The 26,568-nt window shown below is 38.5% G+C and overlaps 1 protein-coding gene across 3 annotated transcripts in view; it reads left to right on the top strand.

Moving 5' to 3' along the window:
* Positions 1–26,568, top strand: part of LOC122800063 (rho GTPase-activating protein 7-like) — a 988,694-nt gene that overhangs the window by 657,405 nt on the left and 304,721 nt on the right. For all 3 annotated transcript variants that reach the window (XM_044069557.1, XM_044069559.1, XM_044069558.1), the window contains 3 exons: positions 1,844–1,925; positions 16,630–16,693; positions 18,223–19,613. In XM_044069557.1, coding sequence (XP_043925492.1) covers positions 1,844–1,925; positions 16,630–16,693; positions 18,223–19,613 — 1,537 coding nt within the window. The remainder of the gene's footprint in view (positions 1–1,843; positions 1,926–16,629; positions 16,694–18,222; positions 19,614–26,568) is intronic.

Below are 26,568 nucleotides of genomic sequence, written 5' to 3'. Positions count from 1 at the left end.
CCAGGAAAAACTTCTACCATTTCTCTACCAACTATCACTAAAGTACAGGTCTTCTCTGTACTCTCCAGAGCTAAAAACACTGTATCAATCTATCCTGATAATATCCCAGGATGCCTTCTAAATAGCTTGAAACATGACCTGTCAGGCCCACTAGAAACTCCATTCAACCAGAGCTTCCAGACAGGCTTTATCCCTGGGGAATGAAGGACTATACCTGTCATCCCTCTACACAAAGTTAGACCATCAACAGATCCAGGGAACTATAGACCCAAACGTTTGACTATTCTTATATGCAAGGCCATGGAAAGAGTTATTGTGGAACTAATAAACAAAGACATTTGAAATCTTCAAACACGAAACCCAACCCAGTTTGGTTTTCTCAAGGGCAGGTTATGCCTACAATACCTGGTGGACTTCCTTGAGAAAGTGAGTAGAGCCATGGACTAGGGCAAAATGGTACATAGTGCCTACCTTTACCTGGCAAAGCATTTGACACTATACCTCACTTGGGTGTAGTAGCCAAACTCACAAATTTAGGCATAAATCCTTATGTGACAAATGGATAGACAAATGGCTCACATATAGAACACATGAAGTTAGGGTGTGGAAACCTACCTCCAACAAGCAGCCTGTTACTAGTGCTGACCTACAGGGCTCAGTACTGGGACCTTTCCTGTTTGGAATAAACTCCTCTGAATTCAAGGCAAATGTACAGAGCCTTTGGTTGACTAAATTTGCTAACAACTGCAAGCTGGGTGCAATCACTGAATTCCTCAAAGATGTAGATATCCTCCAGGAAGTTCTGACACAGACACATTACTGATGTCACAACCACGACTTAAAGCTCAATACAAAATAATGCATACTCATGCCCTGTGGGAAGATGACTACCCCTGCAAGTTACAAGACTGGTAACACTCCCCCTAAGAGTAGACCCAGTGGTACATGCCACTTGATTTGCTGCAGATAAACTAGTCCAGTTTATGAAGAAGGCAGAATAACCTTATCAAGTTAGCAAAGATCTATCTCATCAGATCTTCACCATAGCAAAGTGGATGAGCAGCTATGTCTTGCTCTTGCATTGCATGTTCCGGTTCATGGTTTTACAGTGCTGTCTTGTAATTTTATGTTAGTCCAAGAACTGTAAATGTTTGGTACTGCTATAGTCTGATTTCCATGCCTTTACTGAAGCTTTAACTTCCTTGGGGATATTTTCTGATTCTATCAACATTGCCTGCTTAGAGTATCCCTTGCATAGACCAGGACATTTCTGTTTAAAGAGCACGGTGTTTCTAGAACTTCCAGACATCATAGTTGTTACTGCAGTCCCTCATATTTTATGGTTGAATGCCTACTTACCTGCCGATTCTATCACAGACATTTTTTACAGAATATTTAGACCAGATCTGATCTGTGGGTCTAAATGAGTAGAAGACCAGTAACTGCAATCCTGACTCTATTCTAGTATTTTCTTGCTTCCCAATCTCCCCATAAGATGAAAAAAATATAGTGACATAAACATACCTTGGACTGATTCTGCTTGTGTTACAAAAATGTTGTTAGCCAGTCTGTGGAAAACTGCTGATATCTGCTAAGAATATGACCTTCACTGAACACATCATACCTCTGTCTCTGCCCAGTGAGAAGGAAGGAGTGGTCAAAGGACACTTACCCCTCTATGCTTATGTGTGCCTTCATGTCTATTTCCAATTCAGAACCCAGTCATTCCCCTATACATTCCAGACTCCACATATTGTACCATCTAGGCAACTGTTTCCTGTTTTCTTGTACTGAAATTTATGAACTCTTTTCTCTAATTATATTTCTTTTCATTCATTCGCAGACTGTCAGTTTCCACTTGACACAAACCTTGTAAAACAAGACCATGAATTTCTGGACAGAGATGCTGTTGATTCACTATGCAGGTAAGGTATCTGTCTCCATGTGCATTTGCATTTATTTTTCACTACATGTGCCATTTTTCTGCTCACACTTTATTATTGTCATTCTCCACATAGTGTTAGATTAATTTCTTACTTTGTCCACGTTACATTACTTTTTTCATCAAACCATGGTTATAAACACATATATATTTTTGGGGGGGAGGTCAATTAACAAAACAGAGTTTTCTGATGGATCAAAGTTTGGCTCACTGTAAGTGAAATTTGAATCTCACGAAAAACCTTAGTAAATCAAAAATATTTGTTTCATCTTAGAAATTTTGTGGTGATTAAAATAAAAGGAAGACAGTATGTGTGAATGAACTACAGATGTTAAAAGAAATGTTTTTAGATAGACAATTTGACACAGCCAACACGGATCATATTTTCAAGGAAGTAAAAGAAAAAAGGTAGAAACAATATGTGCCCTCACTAAACAACACACATATCAAAGAGGACAGACTTAAGGTATGGGTAAATACCTCCTTTAGTCTGGACTTCTCAGTATATATCCCAAATATAAAGAAAATTTTAAGTGACAACTGGAAACTATTTTTAAGAAATGCAGAAGCACTGAAAGCACTGAAACATGATAATAAGCCTTACTTTACTTTTTAAAGAAAATGTTACCCATAACAATATATTTGACAGAAACAAAATGAAAAAAAAATTAATTGCAGCAGCTCTGATGTTAGAAGGACTGCTACTTTTGTATGCATATTTTGTAAGTAATGAAGATATATATCCACTAGTCCATATGCTGTTGTTAAAAAAAATATAACAAAACAATTAGGACTGAACATCATTATATTTGCAACAACAATGGAGTTTTGAATATTGCCATTTGTGACGTGTGAAACACACTATGCAGTTAAATCAATGAGAAAATGATCAATAAGAATTGTTTGTGTCTTTCGGCTTTTCCCGGTTAGGGGTCGCCACAGTGGAACTCCGGTCCGCTAATGATTGGTAGTGGATTTTTATGCACTGGGTTACCAGCCCTGACACACAACCTTCAATGAAGGCACGCCCCATTCATGTATGCCTCCACACAGAAAACGCTCTAGCTGAGAATCGAACGGGACAACATCTTGCTATAGGTTCATAGGTTCATAGGTTCATACTAGGCTATCTGCCCGAGGGCATTTACAAGCCTAGCCCATAGTTTTGTGGCTTACGCCACCCCTTTAGTATGGGGAACTATACCCATTATTTTGCTGTGCCTCTGTCGAGCAGTGACACTGAGGTAATCCCTGGGGTATATCTGCAATTTCCCATCCATTGGTCAAGATTTCTCTTGAACAAGGCCAGCGAGGTGCTCTGCCTCACATATACCGGGATTTTATTCCACAGCATAGGGAGTCTTTGGGTGATGAATCTATCCCTCCAGCATGTCCTATTAATAGCCGTGTCGAGGTTTAAGTCTCTCGCCCTTGTGGCTCTGATGGATCTAGATTTTTTGAGGTGAAGCATATTCATCAAATCTGGGTTTGACATGGCCTTGTATGTTAGGCAAAGGTCACCTCTGAGCAAGGTGCGACTGAATAGAGCTGGAGTTCTTTCAGTCGGGCAGCATAGGACAGATGTTTGAGACCCTTTATCCTTTTGGTGAGGAACTTTGTGGCCTCTCCAGCTGCTGCAAGTGTCGGGTCAGATACATTCCGAATGGGGCATTGTACTCAATCATTGGTCTGATGAGTGATGAGTATAGGGAGACTATGACCTCCCTTGATCTATATGAGAATCCCTTCATGATAAGGTGGGCAATGTAGAAGGTCTTCCTAACTACTTTAGCTACATGGGTGTCGAATGACAGACTACTATCAACCTGGGTCCCCAGGTCCCTGATAACTTCTTCTGTGCTCAGTGGATTGCCACCTATTTGGTAGCTAGGGGTAACCTTGTTTTTCCCGAAGGGTATGACTATGCATTTTTTGGCATTTAACTTTAGGCCATGGCTCTGGCACCAGTTATCCGTTTCTGTGAGACCCTTCTGAAGGATATCTGTGTCAGATGTGTTTTCTACTATGGCCCAGTTTGCAGTCATCTGCAAATTTTGTCAGCCATAACCCTCCTGTGTTTGCTTGTACTTGGAAAAGTAGATGCCAAACAAGAGTGGGCCCAGGACTGAGCCCTGTGGTACACCACTTGTGACAGGCTTTGAGTCTGACATGGCGCCAGCAACTCTGACCCTGTGGGTTCTGTCACTCAGCCAGTTTGCAACCCATCTTGTGATGTATGGGTTAACATTTAAGCTGATGAGTTTTTCAATGATACCCGAGTGGGGTATTGTATCGAAGGCCTTTGCCAGATCGAGGTAGGCTGTATGGACTGACTTTCCCTCATCAATGGCTTTGGTGACTGTTTGAAAAAGACAACCAAGTTTAGAAGGCATGATCTGCCTTTGACAAAGCCAAACTGGGATGGATCCAAAGTCTGCAAATTTCCTATGTCTTTATTTATGAGGTCCATTATGATCCTCTCCATGGCTTTGCAGATAAGGCTTGTCAAGCTAATGGGCGGTAATTTCCAGGGTCGGTGGAGGCACCGCCTTTGTGAAGTGGGACCACAGTTGCAGTGCGCCACTCCTGGTGCGTATCCAGAGGTAAGACTATGATTAAACAGCTGTCCTAGCTGTGGGTTTAATTCCTCGTTGAGTTCGTGGAGCACACAGCCGGGGACACCATCAGGTCCCATGGATGCTGTGTTTTTGCTTTGGAGAGAGCAGTTCTCACTTGGGCGTTGGAGATGTTTGGGGGCTGCAATCGCTTGGTATAGATATCTCTCCTTTTGGGGGAGAAGTTTGTACTGAACCTGTCAGCCAGTATGTTGGCAATGTCTGTAGGATCAGTAATCTTCACATCATTTTGAACTAGTTCTGAGCATATCTGGGAGTTTCCTCCCAGGTTTCTAACATAGCTAAAGAAGGCCTTATGATTGTCTTTTGAGTCTTTAGCTATTTTTCTCTCAAAATTTGCTTTGGATGATTTTATGAGAGCTCTTAGCTTTTTACTTATAGTGATCAAGGGTGTCTTACCTTTTAAGGATTTTGCTCTATCTTGTAGTAGCTTCCTCCTTTTGTTGTAGAGTTTGTTTATGGCTGGGGTCCACCAGACTGGACGCTTGCCTTTGGTACAAAGAGTCTTTGTTTTGCTTGGGATTGCCTTATCCATGCAGTCCTGCAGGTGCTGGTAGAAGGCATTTGTAAGTGATTCAGCGGCTTGAGTACTGTTTTCCGCCGGCTCGGGGGCCTTAAAGGAGACCACACTAGTCTTTAGAAGTGTGAAGTCGGCTTTCGAGAAGTTCTTTACTGTGGTCTTTTTTATTTCAGGTGGGGGTGGGATGCGAACCTCCAGCGAGATTAGTTTGTGATCTGATCTCACCAGTGAGGGGTATACTTCCGGTGTTGAACATTGTGCTCCCATGTTCGTGATGATGAGATCAAGTATGTTTTCTCCTCTTGTGGGGATGGTGACTAGTTGTTCCATGGCATTTGAGTTTATGAATTCCAGGAACTTTTGGGCTAGGGTGTTTGGGCTTGAGTAGTGTTCCCAGTCTATATTACCTTGAGTTTCTTTGAACTTGTGTTGAATTATAGTACTTGTTTAGGTTTTTTACCTGTGTAGGGTTGGCGTTTTGTATGTGTGAAAAAGTCATTTATATATATATATAAAAAAAGTTATATAAAAAAAATAGTCATTTATAAAAATTTTTTAATGCTTTAAAGTATAGATACACTTATATAGTGTTGTTAGTTAGAACTTGAATTTAAATTGAATTTTAAAATGTTTTAATATGAAACTGGTTGCTATGACTTTTGTCTTGTAGCCAAGGAAATGACATCACATGATGGTTTTTAAATTGAGCCATTTGGTGCTGTTTTTTGTCTGATGAAGCTTCTACTCCTGTGGAAGCGAAAACGGAAATTTATTAAATACGTTTACGTTGTTTTTGGCTTCTTCATTGGGAACCTGGTGTCCTTTACTCGTTTTGCTGGTGATTTTCCAGTCTATATTAGGGTAATTGAAGTCACCTAGTATGATGGTGTTTGGTGATACATTTATCCCCTCTAGTGTTTTCAGGAAGGCCATGTGAGGTTCCTGAGTTTGTGAGGGTGGCCTGTAACATGCTATAATTTGCAGAGCAGTCTTGCCTATGGTTAATTGCACCTGGATGGTCTCCGATGCATCGTGCGCTGCCACCAGTTTTGAGGTGTGGGTGTCCTTGATGAATATGGATACCCCCCCTCCTTTCTTGGTATTGTCCGGATTTTGGGGCCGGAACGCATGATAAGAGGTAAAACCTAATAGTGCTGGGGTGCTCTCAGGAGCCTTGAACCAGGTTTCTGTCACTGCACAGACATCGATGTTCTCCATACTGAGAAGGGCCTCGAGTGTGTGCATTTTGAGATTTAGACTTCTGGCATTGAGCAGCATTACCCTTAGTTTTTTCCTTTTTGTGTTCTAGGGTGGTAGGTTTAGAATTTGAGCCTTGCCTAAAAAGGCACTATGGGGTGGCAAGAGCCTTTGCCAATATCCGAATCCCAGGGTGACAGGTGCAAGCCGTCCCTTGAAGCAGCGTGGCTTGTCCAGCATGTCATCCCAGGCAGACAGACATTGGATCCCCTTTGAATGACACCAGAGTTTAAGCCAATTGTTAAAGCTGATCATCTTATCTCTGTATTGTGGCATCATTCTTGGTGAAGGTAGGATACTGCTCAAGGTCAGGGTCATACCTGCCTGGGCTACATAATCAGAGAGCTCCTCAATGTCTCTTTTCATGTAGTCCAAGGAGGTACGTCTCAGGTCGTTTACACCAGCGTGGACAATGACTGAGTCGTATTTGTACCTGCTCTTGAGAGACCTGAGTGCTTGCGTTATGTGGCGGATTCTAGCACCCGACAGGCAGCTTACTGTGACCTTCTCCTTACTCAGTCTGGTGAGCGGGACATCAGTGTGTCTGACTATGGAGTCACCAATGACTAGTGTGTCTGGCATTGTGTTTGGCCTTAAGGGCTGTGACTGTTTGACACTCTGACTGTGAGGTCTATGTGTTGCAGGTGTTGTGTTCTGAGGTGGTGGTTGTTTGGGTGTCTGCTTTGGTGGCCTCTGCTGTTTTGGTAGATTTTTGATCAGAGCCGAGTATGTCTTTGTGTGTTTATGTGTATGATTTGAGGTTGTGATGGTACTATGTGAGACTGGGTCTATAGTGTGTGTGGTAACCTTCTCCTCCTGACTGGTCTTGCCAGTCCTATGTTGAGAGAGCTCAGCCTCCAGTTTGGCCGTATAGTTGCATCTCTCGCATGTATTTGTGTTTTGTGGGTGGAGGAGAGGGTTGTCTGTGTACATGAGGCAATTGTAACATTGCCTCAATATTCCCAGGTTCACCAGCTGAGCAGGAGAGGACACTAGCAACTGATCCCTCGACATGCTAGAAGGACATGCTATGAGGCGACAACGCTACCGCAGCACCACCACTGCAGATACTGACCTTATATCTGGTTGCAATGTTTTAATGTCACATTTTCAATATGTTGTATACTATCTTTATGTAAATGTCTGTTTTACAGCTCATTAAGAGCAGCTTGATTATTAGACAATTCTGTATAATTGTTACCCTAACATTGATGATTTATGTTATGTATATCGTATTTGGACGACTGAAATTTGATATTCCAAGTAGCTTGTATGTATATTTTCTGTGTCATTCTTTTCTAGTATTTAAATAGAAGTGAAATGCAATAAAAATTATATGTGAAAAAAAAAAAGAATACTGACCTTGTCTTAGCCAAAAATGCACTTTGTAAACATGAAAGATTTATATCAGTTTTAAAGAGCTTATTTTTTTTGTCTCAGATGATTTGTCTAACTTTATAAGAGGAGTAAATTAATTGCTGGAAATCAAAGGACTGTGCTGGAACTTTAGATTAGGGGTTAACCTGTTTCCTGGCCTCAGTAATACTATAAATCCATCCATCCTCAACTCCTTTTTCTCATTTATGCACAGAGGGTTGTGGTGTCACTTGCAGTGGCTATCCCTGCTGCGGTTGTATTTCCACACCACACACTCACACCTATGCCCAATGTAGAATGTCTTTGAAATGTGGGAGAAAAAATAGAGCACCCAGAGAAAACCCAAGTGAATATAAGGAGGACATGCAGACTCTGCACAGAAGGACCCCCAGCCAAGAATCAAACCAGAGAACATTTTGATGTGAGGTGACATCTCTATCTGCTGCACCACTGTGCCACTCATTAACCCTATAAATAACAAGTGCATTTTAAAAAATGATGGCAGCAAAACTGTGAGAGTTTGAAAGTAATTGATTGATTCAGTACATGTGATTTAGGTAGATCTCTTTAAACCATTTTGCATTGAGAGATGTTATTCTGAAGAAGTCATTTGGTTAAACAGAGACAGGGTTTCCTAATTTGGAGAGTATTTGCTTGCAAATAAATAAATAAATAAAAACATATATTAAAATGACTGAGGAAGTTAGAGAGATATTATAAAAGTAACTCCTACTGCAGTAGAGTAAATTGCTACTCCTTCTTCTTCTTTTCCCAGTTAGGGGTTGCCACAGCGAATCACCTGTCCGCTCATGATTGGCAGTGGAGTTTTTACAGTGTCGCGTTGCCAGCCCGGCACCCAACCTTCCACAGAAGGCACACACACATGCACTCATGCCTGGGGCTAATTTAGAGTGTCCAATCCACCTACAGCATGTCTTTGGGATGAAACTGGAGCATCTGGAGGAAACCCATGTGACCACAGGGAGGACATGCAGACTCCACACAGAAGGCACCCCAGCCAAGGATTGAACCAGAGAACCTCTTGCTGTGAGGTGGCAACGCTAACCGCTGCACCACTGTGGCTGCCCTAGTAGAGTAAATTGTTACTAATGTGGATAAATATATCGATTTGTCCTTTTATTCAACATAGCAACAAACGCATATAGGTGACCACCATTGATAATGATGTGCTGTATAATATGAAGAAAAACAGATATAATAATAATAATAAATATATAGGTAGAACTAGTTGGAAATGTTCAATGCCTTTAATAGCGATGTAGCCAGTGGCATTGTTATGAAAAAAGTTTAAGTTTGTTTTTATGCACTTGAGTTAGAAGTCCATTTGAAAATGTATGGAGTAAACTTAGTTGTTTAAATGGCTAGATACTATATGTTTAATTTACAGGCATTAAGATGGTTTTAAATATTAGATGTATGTTTAGTATTACACTAGCAGCATTATTTCAGGAATCAAAGATTGAACACCTTGTAAGACTGGTATTAGAATATTATTGTCTTTTCATAGGCTGAAGTGAGTTTGTTAAGATATTATACTCACACTGTTTTAATAGCATGCCTAGTATGTTAAAAAGCAGAGTCCATACAAGGAAAAGACTATGGTTGGACATAAAAGTACACGGCCCCTCCAATGAGTTAAATAATAGTTTGTGTTGCCTGTATGGAAATAATACAAATTAATAAAAGTGGGAGATATGTCTGAAGTATTACTTAGAAATTAATAAAAACACTAAGTAAAAATCTTAAAAAAAATGTTTCTATAATCCTTGAAAGGCTTTATGACAAAAGGAGATACTGCCAGCACAGCTAGCTGGAATTTTATAGTTAATTATATGTCATTTATGAATATCAACATGATTTATATAATGTGCTTGTGTTATAATTGTATTAGAACTGTATGACGTGTATATCAAACTGGTTTGTACAGACGTGTATTGAAAAGTTATTTTATAAAGCGCTTGTGCTTAAAATGTATCCAGAGTGTATTGTAACTGTTTAAATGTATATGTTAACAGAGGAAACTGGAGGGCTAACTTCAGTCCAACAAACTTCTGAAAAGTAGCTAAAATTAAATTACTTTTTAGGATATGCAATAAAGAGGCTATCTCTCAAGTTTTCAATGCAGCTAGAGACACAGCATCTGTACTGGGGAGTTTGCTGTATTGTCTTTAGGGTGAACTAATTACTAGTCCTGAAAGCATGAAGGAATGCAATTGTTATATGACTTCCAGCATCTGCCAAAGATCTGAGGTCTATATATTTTTCCAAGTAGATGCTAAATACTGCCAGCTTCCAGCAGTACGGTTTCACCTGAGAACTAGAAATCAGATGACAAGAAGCAATGTCATTCTGCAAGATATCCCACCAGTAAAATTTGAGATATTATTTTGAGAAGTCTCTGAGTGAAACAGAGCATTATACATTCTATCTTGGACCTGACAACAACTAGAAGATCCTTTTACCACATCTGCCTTGCTCTATTCATAAGTTCTTAGGTTATAGTAATTCTCTTAGATACAGTCAGGCATATAGTGAAGCTTATTTTAGATATTATTTTTCTTTATTTATTTGAGACTGTCCTGCAATGTTGTTTTAAATATTTCCTGTGGTTTGGAACTCTGATGTCACTGTGAATGTATGTTTAATATTGTCTTGTTCTTTTATTACTTATTATTGAATATATTTAAATTTTTCATTGTGGCTGATCTGTGTAAAGATATTTAGGTTTTGAGAGTATTTGCATATTTATTTGGTGACACTGCATGGGCCACTCCTAACAGCCTTGCTCTTGGTCAAACTGCAATTTGCATTAGTATTAATATTATATGGTAAAATTGGACACCCTTTGTTAAGGGCCCTAAAATAGCTGATAAGAAGGAACTGGTGGCAGTAATAACTACCTTATAGTCTGGGCAGAAGGGGACATAGCTAGTAAATCTGTGCTAGCCTTTCCCAGCTGTGTGTGTGTGTGTGTGTGTGTGTGTGTGTGTGTGTGTGTGTGTGTGTGTGTGTGCACGTGTGTGTTTGTGTGTGCAAATCAAACCTCATAGAGTGTGTGTGTCAGCTACTTGGGCAGGGACACAAAGCACTGGTTGGACAGAGAGAGTGCTGGAGGTCTTGCCTTGGTCACTCAGCTGAGATCTCAACTCTATAGCTGTGCCAGCGGGGAGTCTTATTGGGGATCTGGGGAAAGAGGGAGAAACCAGCCCCAGACTGACTGTGGTCTCTGTGTGCTCTTAATGGAAATTGCACTTGATGCAGAGAGCTGCATTTGGACATACTGTGTGAGTACTTGTTATCCTCCCAGAGAATGTCCCCCACAGGTGCCAGTGGTGAGGATTGAGGCTCCTTAATTACTGGTCCAGTGGAGGGTCATCACATTTGGTTGGCAGGGGTGGGACATCCACATCACATTTGGTTTGCAGTGGTGGGTTATCTCCATATTGGGACTCAGTGATGTGGATGTTGAACTCCTGTAGCCTGTAAACAGTGGTCACTAAAGAAGGTGTTTGTACTCTCAAGCAGACAAGTAGACTCTCAGAGTTTTATATCACAATAGTTTTATTTATATTTTTGTTAGTTTATCTAGCCAGGGAGAGCAGACAATGATGTCAGCAGACGATTATGGCAAGCTGACAAGGAACCCGTTGGCTGAGATGTGCCAAGCCAAAGGACTGGAGCACGTCAATCTGACTAAAGGAGAAATGATTGCAGCCTTAACCACAGCTACATCACAGACCAACAACTAGGAGGACAACCAGACTGGCCTTGAGGATGTACAACTCTCAGAAAATGGACAGCTCAGTATTGCCTCAGAGGACTTAAAAATCCATCTGGATTTAAAGGACTTGAACTGGAGGCCAAACAGTTGGAACTAGAATCAGCAGGGACACTGTGGCATTTGGAGGCTGAAGAAAATGATAAACAAATTGAATTAGGATCAGCAGAGAGACTGAGATGTCTGGAAGCTGAAGAAAATGGGAGGCAGAGGCAACATGAAAAAGAAATGCTGACTCTTCGTCAGGGTCATAGAGATAATGGGGAAGGGAGTAACCAAATTCCAGAAGTAATAAACGTCAGTAAATTTCTTCCAAAAATTACAGAGGGTGATCATTTTGATAGTTTTATTCATATGTTCGAAGGGGTATGTAAACAGTATACTGTTGACCAAAGGCTGTGGGTATGTTTCCTGATCCCATTACTCCATGGTAAAGCTGTAACTGCTGTTTCTAAATTGTCTGATACTGATAGCACAATTATAAAACAATTAGAAACTGTTTATTAGAGTGTTTTAAGTTAACACCTGAAGCTTACAGAAAAACGTTTCGTGAGCATAGGCGCATGGCAGATGAAAGTGTGTGTGATTATATTGCTGAGTTAAACACTTATTTTCATAGGTGGGTGAGTGGGTGTCAAGTCACCACTTTTGAAGGCAGACCTTGAACAAGCCCTTACCATTTGCCTGAGGACATGAGAATCTGGTTAGCAGATGGGGAATGCAATACTGCAGATGAGTTGGGGAAAAAAAGCACTGGTTGGACAGAGAGAGTGCTGGAGGTCCTGGCTTGGTCCCTCAGCTGAGATCTCAAGTCTATAGCTGTGCCAGTGGGGAGTCTTACTGGGGATCTGGGGAAAGAGAAAGAAACCAGACCCAGACTGACTGTGGTCTCTGTGTGTTCTTAAGGGAAATTGCACTTGATGCAGAGAGCTGCATTTGGAAATAATGTGTGTGTACTTATTACCCTCCCAGTGAACGTCCCCCTCAGATGCCAGTGGTGAGGATTGAGGCTCTTGATTACTGGTCCAGTGGTGGGAAGTCACAGGCTAATCCAAGGTTTATTTGCTAGACTGCTAGACTACAAATGTAAGCATTGTTAAGTTTATTATGATTTGATACCCATGTTTAAACAATTTATCAAAACTATGTAAAAAGGTATTTATAAGGAAAGTAAGTCTTGATTTTTAAGTATTATTCTTATTATAAGAACGTGGACACTCAGAAACTGCCAAATAATTTGTGCTGTCTTCATGGGAGTATTACACAATTATTATCCGTCATTATTATTGTGTATAGAATTTAAAGATATGTAGTGAGAATTTTAAAGTAATGCAAATGAATGAGATATAATATTAAACATAAGTATACAGGATGAGTGAACTTTCTAACATGCCAAATATACTCTCGATGACGATACAAGTTTGGGACAGGGCTATATTAAAATTATCCTCTGCAGCTCTTGTTGGATGTCACACAGGTGTTATGAGCCATGGCTCTAGTGGATATCCTATATCATTTGAAAACAGAAAAAAAAGGCAAAAAGGAGGAACAGAACAAAGGAAAATGGGGTTTATTATTAAGTAATACATTTTGCTATGAATAAGTAATCAAATGATAAAAGCAACAATTTCCACTTACCAACAAGATGACCACGGGAAATTCTACCGTATAGGAAAAGGCAGTAGTGCGAGCTAGCATGCCAGCTATGGAAATCATGTGCAGTGCCAGGATGCTGGGCAGATGATGGACTGTAGACCTTCCTGTTGTGGTACCGCTCCACTGTGGACCTGATCAGGCCCAAATAGCAACATAGGTGCAATCTATCACACCAAGCACCTCAAAAACATGCAACTCCATAAAAGGCATGCATAGTCCAAGTTCAGTCCTGAGGTGACACCAAGAAATAGATGTACTGATCCACATGTGTCAAGAGTATGCCTATGAGCTGCTGAAGTACCCTCAAGGCAGAAGCCTGAGAAATACCCAGAATGTCCTCAGTATGTCCCCGGAAGGTGCCTGTGGCAAGTATAATGAGGCCTATACTTACCTTAGTATCCACAGAGGTAGAAAGGTCATGCTTCCCCCGTACCCTGTAAGGGCCATACATGCTGACTAAGACCCTTAGAATATCCCTGTCCACTCTGAATCCATTATCAGAATTATGATGAGTTATTCTCTGTCTATATCTTTGCTCTGGTTGAAAGTGATTTTGGCTCAGCCAAGACAAACAGTTCACACTAGTGAAATAGCAAAGGTAACAGCAAGAGAGAGCATCTTCACCAAATGCAAAGTAATTAGAAAAGGCACAATTCTGCCTTTTATAATGTATCTGTGGGTGGTGCAGAAACACATCAAAACATGGCTATGAATCACAAACAGGCAGGAAGAGGGCTTATTAGCATAAGACATTTTACATCATTTCTAATTGGTGTCCCAGTATTACTTTATTTATTTATTTATTTATTTATATTTGTTGACCGGGAGTGTCCGACTGGATGTAGGTCCATTTTCAGCAGAGGCCCGGGGAGAAAAGCTCCACAGTTAAAATAAACAGACAGTAGTTACATTGGATTACATAGCGATGAACAATTTACATAGCAATTACTTACAACATATTTACAGGTGAAGAAAATAGTACATCAGTAGACAACTAGAATCTTTATCTGTGGAGTACATAACAGACATTAACAAATGTTACAATAAGAAGTTCCTAGACTTATGAGCATCTGAGCTTGCTATAATCAAGGTAGTTAGTGAAGTGGAAAGAAAGGTAGTGGTTGGATGGGGTGGGTGATATTAGAGTGGGAGTTGCAAGGGCATAGCCAGCATGTTTTTAGGTGCGCTTTTAGTAAAGTTTTGAAGTGGGTGCATGATGGTATAGAGGTAATTGTGGGTGGGAGTGAGTTCCATAATTTGGCTATGGTGCAAGAGAATAGTGCTTCACCAGCAGAGTTATTGGCTTTAGTGATCTGCAAGTGGTTTTTGTTGCTGGATCTTAGTGGTCTGGTGGTGCAATAGGGTTGGAGTAGATTCTGGAGGGATGGGACATTTAGTGGATGGTTTACTAGTTTGTGGGCGAGTGAGAGTTGATACCATTGAAGGAGGTGAGGGAGTTCAAGCCAGCCCAGTTCATGTGCTTAAGCTTATTCAAGGCCCTTGTGCATTGCCATAAATGGCCTTTATGAATCACACCAGAGCTGTGCTTGCATGTGAACCATGCTGATTGCCTTAACAAGTTTGCTTACTGACTGTGAATACCACCCATAGTCTGTTGTTTCTGGTCTCTCATCATAGTAATCACTTCTAAACATGTCACAATGGTGAAAAAATGGTAGAAATTAGGAATTTGAGAGGCCAAGTCAACATATAGGTGTTCTGCTGCCCAACAATCTCATTATTTGGACATCATTTTTTTTTTATACAGTTTATTTTTATTTAATAGGACTGTTTTCAATGACTTTAATACTTAAGAAACTGTTTTGTGAAGTCTCGGATTCCCTTTGCTTTCAGAGATGCTATAGTCAGGAAGCTGTCCTACACTCTGCAGAATTAGTGGTAAATCTTCAGCATGGAAATCGCGATTATCCTTGTGAATTTTGGCCCGTTTCCATCTTCTCACCACCACCCTCTGTAGCTCTTCATTCCTGATCTCTTACCATTCCTATTTCCCTGTGTGCCTCTTTTAACTCTATCAGTTAACTACTCCAGTGTTACCCAGAATTTGCAGCATTTTCTTTGAGTTTGAAACATCACTTTCAAATGCAAAAGTCTCTTCCACAGCCTTTTTTCCAGTTCTCTGAAATATCCTTCTCCATTAATAATTTTAGAAATTGATTTGACTTTCTGAAAAGCTTCACCAGAGTTTAATTTCATTGCAGAGTCTGCAGGTGAGATACTTCTATTCTTTCTCCAAGACAGGCTCCTACAAACACTCTCTGGCACACTCCATATTTCGGAGCAGTGGGTGAACCTATATTCACCCCGGGGATCATGTCAGTCGCCCTGCTATACAGGGGCCCAGAGAAGTAAATATTGTGGGAAAAAATTTCCAGGGAATTGTTATGGCTAGGCTTGCATAGGCCTTAGGGCCGATAGCCTAGTACCAACCTATGAACCTATGAACAGCCCTGCTTACATTTTCACCATACAATATAAATAACCTCCACAAGTCTCTCATGTAAAAAAGCCTAAGGCTCAGTAATTGGTCTTTCTCGTCAGCAAACATTAACTAGCTAGCTAAGTAACCAATACATTTTCAGTTTGCTGCTTGATCCATGATACTGAGCATTTACAACTTAGTTGATTATCTTCAAAACAAATAACTACTAAATAGTTGTACCTTTGTTAATACATAAATACATACAAATATTTCAAGCACAGGCATTAATGCCCTTCTAGACTGGCAATATTCCAAAACATTTGTTCCCATAATGTGTCCAGGCTGTTCTTAAAAATATCTAATCTGAACTAGTACATGCTTTAATGTAATTTGGTAGTTTGTTCCATGCATCAGCTACTCTGTCAGAGAACCAATTAGTACACTTCTCATTCCTATAGAATCTTCTACATAGGTTGTCTGATGATTCTCTCTCTAGTATATTTGGTAACCCCAAACATTCCCAGAGATAGATGTCTCTAAATGGCTATATACCTGAATAAGATCTCCTCTGAGATATCTGTAAGAGACACTGTACAAGTTTAGATATTTTAGTCCTTCATAATAATTTAAATGTTCACATCCATGGATGCCTTTGGTATATTTAACGTATCAACAAGTAATTTACTTTTACTCTCAGTTTTATGGTTAGGACTTAAAATATGTGGAGTAAGTAGGCATGCTTCCTTGCACTCAGGGAGCCAGACAAAATAAAAATATGTATTTTCTTTACTGTCATTAACACTGTATAAAAGAAGAGCTGAAATGGTGAAATCCTGAATGTATAACTCACCAGACAAACTAGTACCTTGGAATGATTTGTTCTTAATTCTGTACTATATGTTTATACCGCCTAACGCTAATAACAGCATGCAATGTTCAAGAAGACTATTGTATGGCGGGCTTCCTAGTTTTAATATATACTTTTATTTTATTTCCTAGGAGACTTAATACACTGAATAAGTATGCAGCAATGAAGCTTGAATTTACTCATCACAGAAAACGGGTACGGGTTTCCTAAATCATTTTGTTATTATGCAGATTTAATCCATTCATATATAACCAACCATTTGATTTGTATATGTACCTGATGAGGTCTGAGATGTGACAAGAAAAAAATTCAGTGGCTTATACAGAGCTTAAAAGAGTAGTATTCATTAGCAATTATAGAACTTACTTTCAGAAATAACTGACTTCTAGTCACTTATCAGCATAAGCTATTTACTTTTTTGTGTGTCTTAAGTATTGTTACTATAAAGTTAATTAGCTGAACAGAGCATATCAGAACAATGCTCAGACATATGATATTGATATGTCATATTCCAATGTCATGTACAGAAACCAAAATATATCATAATGCATTGTTATGGACAAATACAATCAGAAAAAGAAAGGAGACGACAGTTAAGCAGGGTCAGAACAAACTTTGCCCTAGATTTACTAATAAGCTGGGCCTTACTATTCAAGTACCCTGAGTGGTAATGAAAACAGAAGAAAGAACTGAGTTACTGGTTTTGTATATGCTAAATTAAATATTTCATTTTCATATTAAAAGTCCTGTTTTGTGAGGTACTTTTTATGCTGAGGATTGTCTGGTGACTAACATATATACTATCAGTTACACATTGCTGGTTGAAATAAAGTTGTTTATAAAAAAGGAAATAAATGCCATAAGTGCATAAAGTTAGTAGACACATATGTGATGTTATTTAGAGAGATTGTACTTCCTAGATATTGGTGCAGCTGTAGGATATTTCACCAAGTGACAGTTCCCTGAAATGTATTAGCCTGTTCTTGCTTTTCTGGGTTTTTACAAAGAATAACAAACAGAAGTGCAGTATTATATAACACAGCCAGAAAAATGAGTTGGAGCATTAATTCACCTGCGAGAAAATGTATTTTATAAAGTGGGTATGACTCTAAGTATTGCATTCAATTTAAATATTCTGTGTCCTTGGAGTGACAGTAATTACGGAGCAGGGGTATGGAACTGGGCTTACCTCCTCTCAACCACTTACCTGCTTAAATATTGAGACTCATATCGTAATTGTGCTGAAATATCCAGGAGCAGATGAGTGAGGCCTTATAGAATATTTTATTTGATATGTATATGTGTGTATATGTATATATATATATATATATATATATATATATATATATATATATATATATATATATAGTATCTGTTGATATTTATTGAAACCAATATTATAACTTGGAATCTTACAGATTGGCAGCCTGGGGCTTGGTCTGTGTAGAGAACACTATATATACAGATAGATAGATAGATAGATAGATAGATAGATAGATAGATAGATAGATGATTGATAGATAGATAGGTAGCTACAGTTACACACCTGACTTACTAATCCAGTACATCTCACTCATATACTTAAATCCTCTAAATAATTTGTCCTACTACAATGACTTCTACAAGTGCTCAAGCACATTATCTGAATTTATTTCTAGCTACTCATGTCTTAGGTATAAACTCATCACTTAATTTTAGCACTTACTTTATGTTTCCTAATTTAGGATGAAGATTCTGATGAGGAAGACTCATACGCAATAAGCAACAAATGGACCTTTCAGAAACACAACAAAAGCTGGTCACGGCTGGAAAGTTTGGAACGCTCCTACCCTGACATGGAATTTGTTGCTTTATTACCTAGTAGTCCATGCCTTGTTGACACTGATAATGTAGATAATGAAGAAATAATTTTCTCAGACCCAAGAGACAGGCATGACACCACCTCCTGTCACAGCTCAAGTAGTACTGATAGCATCAACTTTCCCAAAAACTCTGATGACTTGGAGACAAGTCGGAGTTCTTCTCGCTGCTCTTCTCACAAAGTGGCTTCTCCTGATCAACCTTTCAGCTGCCCCTCTTCCCCTACGGAACACTTCAGCCTTACCTGTGAGGAAAGGGTTTTGGGAAAGCCTCCAAAGAAGAAAGGCAGAAGCCTGCTGAAGAAGATGGAGACACTACGCATGAGAAGTTCCAGTTTAAAGAAATCTTCAGGCAGTAAAGGCAAGCCTGTCATCAGTGGACCTGTTCTCCAGAAAGGCTTTGAGGCAGACAGACTTAAGCATCTTAACTGCATAAATATCTCTGAATTCTGTGATGGACAGAGTAAGGGACATTTTTCCTCTTCTCCCCAGACTTGCAGTAGCAGTAGCCCATCTGAGAATAGCAGTGCTGTAAGTACTCCAAGTCCAGTGATCCGTGTCAGAAGCCAGTTGAAGAAAGCCGGCTGCACAGTGGATTTTGATCTAGCTAATGAGTCACAGTGGGCAGATATACAGAACCAGAACCTAAAAAATGAGAGACATTTCCAAGGTAATCTATTTTTTCAAATCCCACAGGGTCACAAACCTGGCACATTCCCTAAAGCACTTACAGATAGCATTTTATCACCAATAGATAATACTTCTGTAAACTGGAGAACTGGAAGTTTCCATGGCTGCAGACGAAACAGATTCAGAACAAGTAGCTGCAAGGAGAGAGGGTCTCCGAGTAGCCCTTTAGCCTATAATGAAAACCGGTTCAGTATATATGACAATGTTCCAGGAATCCATATGACTCATGACAACTCAAATATGCCAGCAGAACTTGATGATAATGTTTTTGGGGAACTGGATGATGTGCTTCAACATGTCAATGGTCTACAAAAATCGATCAGCCATTGGAACAATACGTTTTCTGATGATGGAGACTCAGATTTTGCAAATGATTCAAACTCACCTTGCCCACCATCTCCAATAGACAACCATGCTGAAATCAAAAAGGATCAGGATGAGGATTTCACAAAGGCAACAACAAAGAATACTGTAATTGTAAATAAGGAAAAAAGTGAACTGCAGTCTGTGGAGCTGTTGCATAAGCAAGACCTGGCAATGGAGTCATCATTAACACATTCTAACAAGTAAGTTATGATCGTCTCAGACATAATTGAAATGATTGCACTTTGTGCTTCTCACATGTTAACCATTTTGTCTATTTTCATTTTATTATATGAAATATTGTGAATCTAATATCAATTAATACAATGTGTGAGAATGCTACCACTACATGATGGTTGGGCCTTCTGTTTGTCTTTGTGCTACATCCAATCAGCTTATCTGTCTCTGCTATATCTCAGGCAGAGAAGTTTGCATTTTCTTTGTTATTAATTACAGCTTAAAGTTAATTTCCATTAAATTCATTTACTTTATGCACATCTTACAAAAATATCTAATTAGTTCATTGACTGTTTTGATGGCATACATATATTTTCTACTGCATAGATGTGCTATACAGTATAAAAATAATATTCATTCTGCATTCAGGTAAGCAGCTATTTTAATGCATATATCCCCCTTTTACCTGAGTTAATTAAACAGTTAATGTCATTACACATTCAGTGAATAATGTGTTCAATGCTAGACAATTTTGTTCTAGGCATCTAATTTTAACAGTGTTAAAGAAAAATGGCTGTCCAAGATAGCATAAACTGTGTCGAAATCTTATCTAGGATGTTCAACAGTTTTCCTGATTAACATTATCTTATATTCTACATCAATAAATGTCTTGTCCTAATACCTTACAAAGTCATTACTTTATAATAATTGTCACTACACTAATCATTTTGGCATTTAAATACACAGTAAATAACTCATCAGCATCATTTTCAATGTATTGAATGAGTTTATTTTTCTGCAGATATTTCTTCTGAATCTATTTAGTATTTCTAACTAATTTTAAGATGTCTCAATACTTGTCTTGATTATACTAGAACGTGCCAAAGTTATTAAAATAGGCACCCATGTCCTTAGTAAACCCTGCCATCCTTACCCCAAAATCCATCAGAATTTCACATTCAAGAAGTTGAAATATCCAAATCAACAGGATCACATTAATGAAATGTATCCAACCCACCTTACTTAAACATAAGCTGAACAGCCTATAATCCTGGCAACAAAAACAAGAGTGCAGTATCAACATTTAGACTGTAACTCATAATAGCTTTTCACTCAGTCTTAAGATTCACAGTTAAATTCTCCAACCCCAGCATCAGCCATGCGTACTCATAAAACAGGGCACATTACAATGGAAAGTGGAAATAATCATAAAGTGCTACCTTTTAAATCTGTAGTATTTCAGAAATTAATTCAGATGGGAATATTAAAATCCTGTAAGATGTCTACAAACATTTCATAGACTCAACAAACTGCTGTGCGCTCTTTATTTCTGTGAAGCATGTTTTTATATTACATTCCTAGAATCGGATGCAAGTATGGTCATTTTGTACTTTATTTTGCCTGACTGAAGACATGCAAGTATGCATAAAACTTAAAAAACTGAGTGTACGCCATTATACAAGGCATATATGTGCAGATTCCCATTAAATAATTCAGAATGGTTTAGCCTGGATGCTGTTTATTGTCTCATAGGTTATTACTCGGCAACTTATCATATGGATCATCTGCAGCCTAGCAACTTCAACTCCCACTACTTGCTACCACCTTTCCATGAGGGTTTGTGGGGTGAGACCGGAGATGTATTTCCAGTTACATATTCATTCACCCAAGCTGTATTTGAAGAGGGTGAGGAAAATATTTTGTTTAACATGAAGGGGAGGGGGGATTCTGTTCCAGAGGAGATTACTTTTTTGCTCATGCCTGCCATCTGACTCATTTACCAGGAATTTGCATATGTTTCCCATAACATTTTGCTTTGACAAATATGTGTCACATCGGTGAGTTTTACATTTGAAGGAGCACTTTCCTCAGGCATTTGCTTTTTACCTTCTATGTGCAGAATTGTTAGGTCCTACTAATGTGCTTTCTTCTCCTACTCCCAGAGACCTCAAATGCTTCTTCATAAGCACAATGCTATAACCTGTTGAATGATTAGATACTGAAAAATAAAGTCTACTGACTTCATTCTAGGATTTCTGTATGTGTAATGAAGTTTTACATTTATAACTTACATATTTGTTATTAAAACTGCTGTATGTATAACCTGTTGAATGTCTAATATCCTTGATTTTATGTCCTCCTGAAATCATAATATTATTGCCCTTTCGTCAGTAGCATGTTTGTAACTGCTTTATATAGGATATTAGTTGTTTCTGTACCATTAGAATTCCAGTCAGATAAGGATTCATTCCAAGCCATTTATTAACAATCCATGGAAAAAGTCTTATCATTGACTGACACTTTACAATAACTGAACAGTTACACTCTGATAACTGGATTGTTATACCTATAAAGTAATTGCATTTATTGAGCTCTGTTATAGTGTCAGGCTGATGTAAACAGTGTACATATATATTTAAGATGTTATATACAAATACTATGGAAGTTATTCAAATGTATTTGAAAAATAAAAAAAAATTGAGAAAAAAAAAAGAATTCCAGCCTGACACTATTTATTTAACGTACTCTATGTTCATCCACTCCATCTTCTTTGACTGCATTTTCATTAAAATGTACTATAAACAAAATAAACTAGCATTTATAATCATCAATTTATTTTGGTGATATCCTTTTCAGTTTAAATATCAGTTAAGAATTATATGAAAGTATAAAAACTAAATTAGCAAATAAAATAAACAAACAAAAAGCTGCACACTAAATGGATTAGAATGTTGAATACTGAAGGAAGTGTTATTATGCTAAAGGTGGTCCCTTTAATTCTGGAATTGCCACAGAATGTGAAATATTATTATTTCTGTGAAATTTTAAAGTGGATTAAATTAAGAAGCCGTAATCTGGGAGGCACAGTGACCCTCTTGGGAAGCCTGGGGGCTCAGCTTCATCAGAGGATACATTTCAATATATTTTGTACCGTTGTCCTTTCACACAATAGTACTTTCTGGGAACTATACTCCTCAGAGAATTATTTAGAGAACAACACTGAAAAATTGCCCCAGACTTGCAATTATCAGCATTGCTGAAGAGCATTCAGTTTGCTCATTAAATATTGTTTTAGCTTAAGAATGGAGGTGGTGAAATGTTCACATATACCAAAGTATACAAATCAAGAGCAAAATCTCCTTCTAACACTGGAAAAGTATATAACTTCCCAGTATCTGAAAAAGAATGTTGTCAGAGAGGCCCAAAGAAATTACCATGTGGCAATTGTTTGGTGGATATTATCAATTTATGAGGTAGCAGTCATTAGAGCAGGTGATTTAATTAATTGATGGGTCTTATGGTGGTTCTATAATTCAATCCTAGACTCTGAGAGTCATAATAAAAATAAAAAAATAAATAGTTACGGACCTGAGGGACAACTGCCAATGGAGTTTCTTTCTACTCCTTCTCTTTTCAGTTTTCAAAAATGAAGCATTCCTGATCATGTCACATCATTGCTTAAAGAAGACACTTGTGTCACCGAAATCAGTCAATAGGAAATTTCTCCATGTTTAGGATATTCATATATTTTGTGTTAGGTTTTGCCTTCAGTGTTTCTTTTTAGTGTTTGCTTTGATCAGTGCAGAACCCTGTAAACGAGTTGGTAGTACAGACTATGTTTTGGGATTCAGAAGTCAGACAACCGATAATAGATTTCCATCCATGTGACCTGATGTTTAAGCCTCTGCAACATAATGATGGTGATACTGCCTTCATTAGGAGCACTACTGATAGTATGGTGGTCTTCTTAGCTGAGGCAGAGGGCTTTTCACAGTATCACTGGTAGCTCTTTACATGATGAAACACACATCTACAAAGAATAAACAAGGATGATAATCACAGTGCATACTTGTATCCTCACAGACTTTTTAAGTTCTAATCAGTGTGATGTGTCAAAGCAATTTTAACTTCTCTCTTGACAAGCATTGTAGGCCATAGTCAGTGAAATGTGTCAAAGCAGGTTTCCAAAGGAGTCAATGGCATACATAATCCTATGGTAACTCTCAGCACATTTGGGGTTAGGGAAAGATGGCTACCAAAGTAGAAGTAACGCATGTGCACCTTCTTGGCTCAGGTTGTAGCTGAAAAGGGTCTTTGAACCTGTGTACTTAACTGTTAATAAATGCACGAAGCAAACAAAAAAAAATAAAATAAAAAGTAATCATAGTCTGTCTTCTATGGCTATTCTTTAGTGGTAAATTTTCAAGGCCTGAGAACAGCAGTTTTGACACGTTTCAATAATCATACTGCATCATGGAGGTCACATTTATTGTGTGTAAAAATAACAGTTATCCGCATGCAGCAAGTCAGAGGCAAATACTTTGGGAACACTGTTTTTTTTTTTTTTACTGATTACATCTAAGACTGAAGAGCCCTCCATCCTCATTCACTTTGCATTTTCTCTCAATTCTGATGTTGATTGGCATGACTGCTAGCTGCATGGAAGAAAAGCAATACAATAGTGATACACCCTTGTTTCATCTTAGTTCAGATGTTTAATAGTTTTGTCTTTCAACCACAGTAAACAATGCTGGCAGTTTTTTGTTATGTAGAAGCCTGTGGACTTAGATATGGTAAGGCACATAGCTCTTATCAGTACATTTCACATGGATTCATGACTGAAGATGGGTGCTAACACTGCTTATGGGTTAAATAAATACATATACATCAAAAGTGTGTTGAAACTAAAGAGAAAAAGATGATTAATTATATGCAGTGTTTCTATAACAACAATTTAGATTAAAATAACTGGTTCATTGAAGTATGATGCCATGCTTGATGTTGTTGCGTCATTCGGCTTTTCCCAGTTAGGGGTCGCCACAGCGGAACTCCAGTCCACTAATGATTGGCAGTAGATTTTTTACGTGCCAAGTTGCCAGCCCTGACGCACAACCTTCAACGAAGATATGCCCATTCACGCATGTCTCCACACAGAAAACGCTCTATCTGAGAATCGAACAGGACAATGTCTTACTGTGAGGCGACAACGCTACCGCAGCACCACCACCGCAGTTAAACTAATTAAATGTTCTTTTCTGGTAGTTTAATTTTTCTAAAGAAGTCTTATGGCATGTTTGCAGAGAGAAAACATACTGATTTTAAATAAAGGATTTCCTTTAGTCTATCAAGGGAGAGGTTCTTTTTTATTAAGGTATTTCTCTAGGAGCAGGGAAATGAAAAGGTCAGTGCTTTGGGCATGTTTACTCCATATTTGGGGTTATAAAGCTCTCTGAGCAACATGTAACTTGAGGACATACATGGATTTGTTAAAATGGAAGAATATCAGAAGTATATTATTACTACACATATGTTAAATAATGTACAGTGAAGATGTGGGCAAGAAAGCTCTGGCTGGAATGTTAGTGGGTTGGTAAACCTGAATAGTAGAGACAGGATATTAATATATATTTAAAAACAGTAACCCCAAATGGTTCTCTTTCAGGAAATGTATTTTTTTAAAACCCCAAGCATGATAAATTGTTAAAATCTGTTATCAAACTGTATGTTCAGTATCTTTAAAAGGTCAAGAAAAAGGGGGAGGAGACATTTTGACAGCTTATGGGGTAGTGTTTCAAATTCAGGAAGGTTTAGCAGAAAATAAAAGATGCTTAGGTACAGTCAGAAGTAGATTGGTGATTGAAATTTCTATAGTTAGAGTATCCAGTCACACAGAAACAGCATTGGCTGAAATAAAGCAGATGATGATGATGATGAAATCAGTGAGGCTCTGTGAAGGTATAATACTAATGGAAGGAAATTTTGATTCAGTACCATCAGAAGTGGACATGCAGGGAGGTCCTGGAATCCTTTGATTTCCAAAGTTGGAGAAGTATTTCTGCAAGTTTTAACAATGATAGGGTTGGAGAACTTAGCAGCCAAAGAAAGAAGGTGGGACTCTTTCTTTATTCAAAAGTGTGCTCTAGTTACTGTACAACACATAGGATATATATATCAAAGGAAGACAATCACAATATATGGTTCATAAGTCTCTGTGATTCTTGATCTAGTTTTAGATAATAGATGGAAGCAAAACACTGTTTAATAACTCTTTTTGCAATCTCCTGTTTTTTTCATGATTGGTAGTTGGGAAAATATCCCCAATATGGTAATAATGACAGAGCTTCCTCTCTGAGTAAATTAGAGGAGTGGGTTAAGTTTAAGGCCACAGTGAAGATACAGTTGATAAGAGTACATCTGTCTGGGTGCATGGATAAAATAATGTTGCACTGAAATAATAGCAGGAATGGGTTTGACAGTGGCAAGGTATGAAGAAAAGGTGAGATGGAAGGTCTAGATGAAGAAATACAGAAGGAACACATGGAAACACTGAAATTGTTAAGCAACAAAAAGGTTTCAGTATGAGAGCATTGCAAAAGATATATTTGGAAATTTTACTTGGGGCTTAGAAAGCATGAATTTTCAAAGTAGCCAACTTAGAAGTGACATATTATTTGTTAGAGTAGATATCCTGCAATGGACACAGTAGAAACAGCATGGATCAGATTCTGATAATATTTCAGGATTTATTATTAGTGACTATATGCAAGTTAAGTGAGACATTGAGGACACACATAGCTTGATGTGCAGGTCGTTGCAGTTGCAGCAAAGACATATGGTATAACTTTAGAGTTGCATTAGGTGAGGGGATAGCTGTTGTTGTTAAAACTGCTGGGTAAGATTAATCAAGCTCTACAGGTAAGGGATATTCCCTCCACTGGAACAGAATCTGTGGACTCAGTGATAAAGGAATGGAAAGACTTGCTCAGCACTTGTTCGTATACACCTATGATCGTCTATAACTGAGACTATAAGATAATGATGGAAGTTTGGTGTCCAGTCTGGTCCCAGCACTACTTGTATTGGTTCATTTGGATCAATGTGAGTCTGTTTCAGGAAATGGGCTTTTGATGATATTATCAGCATATCATTAGTAATACAGGAAGCTAAAAGACTGGTCATAATATTGTTGTGGTCAGAAAT

This window comes from Protopterus annectens, chromosome 4.part0, assembly GCF_019279795.1.
Source record: "Protopterus annectens isolate FY-2018-M chromosome 4.part0, PAN1.0, whole genome shotgun sequence".
Classification (NCBI taxonomy): domain Eukaryota; kingdom Metazoa; phylum Chordata; order Ceratodontiformes; family Protopteridae; genus Protopterus; species Protopterus annectens.
This window is presented reverse-complemented; position numbering and strand designations above follow the sequence as displayed.